At 39.6% G+C, this 2408-nt stretch overlaps 1 protein-coding gene across 1 annotated transcript in view; it reads right to left on the bottom strand.

Annotated features, from left to right (window-relative positions):
* LYPD6B (LY6/PLAUR domain containing 6B) overlaps positions 1-2408 on the bottom strand; it is a 12874-nt gene that overhangs the window by 3263 nt on the left and 7203 nt on the right. Inside the window, exon 3 of the mRNA XM_008585630.1 lies at positions 958-1088. Coding sequence (XP_008583852.1) covers positions 958-1088 — 131 coding nt within the window. The remainder of the gene's footprint in view (positions 1-957; positions 1089-2408) is intronic.

Here is a 2408-nt window from a genome sequence, read left to right as displayed (position 1 = left end):
CCAGCCATTCATAGAGGCTCCCAGGATGGCTAGGTAAGATAAAGGCATCAACTCTAAGCATCTATAGCTGTGGTTCTTAACCCTGGCTGGACATCAGAATCACCTCACTGGACTTTTTAAAAAGTTCCTGAGGTTCTGCTCCAATTGGCCTGGAATGCCCTGTACCACCACAAACACAGCTTGTAAACGTTGCCCAGGTAATTCTCATGTAGCCAGAGTTAAAGACACTGAGGTCAGAACCATTTTCTATATTTACAAGCTAAGTCAAATTCTAAAACCTCATGAAATGTACATACATTTAAGCAATTTTTTTCTCAAACATTTCAGGATTCCAGACATTTAAAAGAGTAAAATGCTCATTTACAATGATAGAACAAGAGTTAAAGAGATCAATTGATCTAAAATGTACCTACAGTTTGATAAACTGAGGCTAATCTTTCAGACTCTCACTTCCTCATCTAAGGAGAGGTGGGAGGCAAGACGAGGTTTCCTTAGTAAAAGGTGTCACCATTTTCCTCTTTCCACCTTCCAGTCTCCCTGTGCAGTGTTCTTGGTGACTCCTGTCTATGAATAAAGCAGGTGAACTGGGCTCTGTAGTGTTTGTCATTCTCTCATGGATGGGTTACTCTTGGGCCACCAGAGTTGGCTTCAGACCATTCACTCAAAGTCTAAGGTCTAAGGTCTAGCCCTGAAGTCTTGGAATTACCACTCATTTTTAGTAACATTATTTCTTGTCAAAGGACAAAAAGTCTTCAGCTTCTCTTTGGGTTCCATTTCATAACTGTACAAATACATTCCTCAAAGTATAAACATGTTCAACATATTACTCATTCCCCTGCCTCATCCGTGATGTATAACTTACCAACACAAGCATGAAATCTTACACAGTAACTTACACACACACACGCACACACACACACACACACGCACACACGCACGCACGCACGCACTCCTTACCGTATGTTCAGAATCTCGGCTGTGACGGCAACCAACAAAATGACATTCACTTCTGGAGGCACACTTTTTGGTGATAGATGTAGTTTTTCCATGGCTGGTGAAGTGATGAACTGTCAGACAGTACTGTGTAGCTAGACAACAGCAACAACAAAACCAAAAGAACCACACAACTTCATTTTCCACACTGCAAAAGAGACCTCAACAATTACATCAGAAATGGCTAAAATTCAAAATGATCTTTAGGTTTCTAGGCAAGAAACTAAATAGATGTAAACTTTAGAGCTTCTAGGTAATATTTTTGAAAAGACATCAGCTTCTGGAGCACACATGTGTTTTGAAAATGAATATAAGTGGGCACCCATCCTTTGGTGTCAGCTATAACTGAGAAAAAAGTGTGCAAGCTTTTCATCAAAACTATGGGCCGCTCACTTGACAGGAAAGTGTTTATGTCTCTGACCCTCTCTCTCCCCTTCTGAAATACTCTAAAATAAAATGAAAATTATGATTGTAAAATGCAATGGTCAGAACATTTGTTGCTACATTATTCAACATGCGTTTCTTATATACTAATAGTCCATGTGGCAAACTGGGGTGAAAAGCAGGTGCTTCAAGTTACGCATCAAGATCACCTTCCTCACCCACCTAGTTCTTATTCATGTTCTACCACTACCAACCTGTTAGACTTTTCCTCTTCAATGAATTTCCATTGTTTCTCCTCCTCTTCAATTAACTCTTACTTCCTGTTTCCTGCCCATCCCCTGCTCAAAATAGCTAGCTTAATTCTACGTGAACCTATCCTTATAGCTTTAACCACTCACATTTTTTTTTACTCAGGGTTCTTTCAAGAAAATGATTTCACTCAATATCCTAGGACACTCCTCTTTAGTTCTGTGTCTCTTCTATAGGTATCTCAGGCCAATGAAATGCTTTGTAGTTTATTGATCAGAGACTACAGCAGCAATGTCATAGGATGGAGAAAAAAACTGGACAGAAGCTGAGAAGACTAGAGTCGTGTTAGATCTTCTGAAATCTTTCTTTGTTTGTTTGTTTTTGGTAAAATGATGATAGTAAGTGCCCTGGCATTTTGATGGGGTTGTTGTGAGCTTTAAATAATATAACAATAGCAAACACACACTGAGTGTGTATCAACCAGATATTCTTCCAGCTGTGTTCACTCATTCAGTCCTCACCATGAGCCTTAAGTACAGTTTCTTGCATGAGGCCACAAGGAAAGAAAATGGCAGAAGGTAGGATTCGAGCCCAGGCAGTTTTTGTGAGTTTGTGCTCTTAACCAGAAGACTATTTTACCTCTCAGTATACTTAATATTAAGCCAGATGGTACTGTGGAGTGTTCTACAAGAGTAGCTGACTTCTGGATTCAGAAGGAAAGGGAACCACTAAACGTTTCGGAAAAGGCATTTCAATTTATACTGCAAACAAAGAAGAATTGA

This window comes from Galeopterus variegatus, unplaced genomic scaffold (assembly GCF_000696425.1).
Source record: "Galeopterus variegatus unplaced genomic scaffold, G_variegatus-3.0.2 Scaffold3651, whole genome shotgun sequence".
NCBI lineage: Eukaryota > Metazoa > Chordata > Mammalia > Dermoptera > Cynocephalidae > Galeopterus > Galeopterus variegatus.
This window is presented reverse-complemented; position numbering and strand designations above follow the sequence as displayed.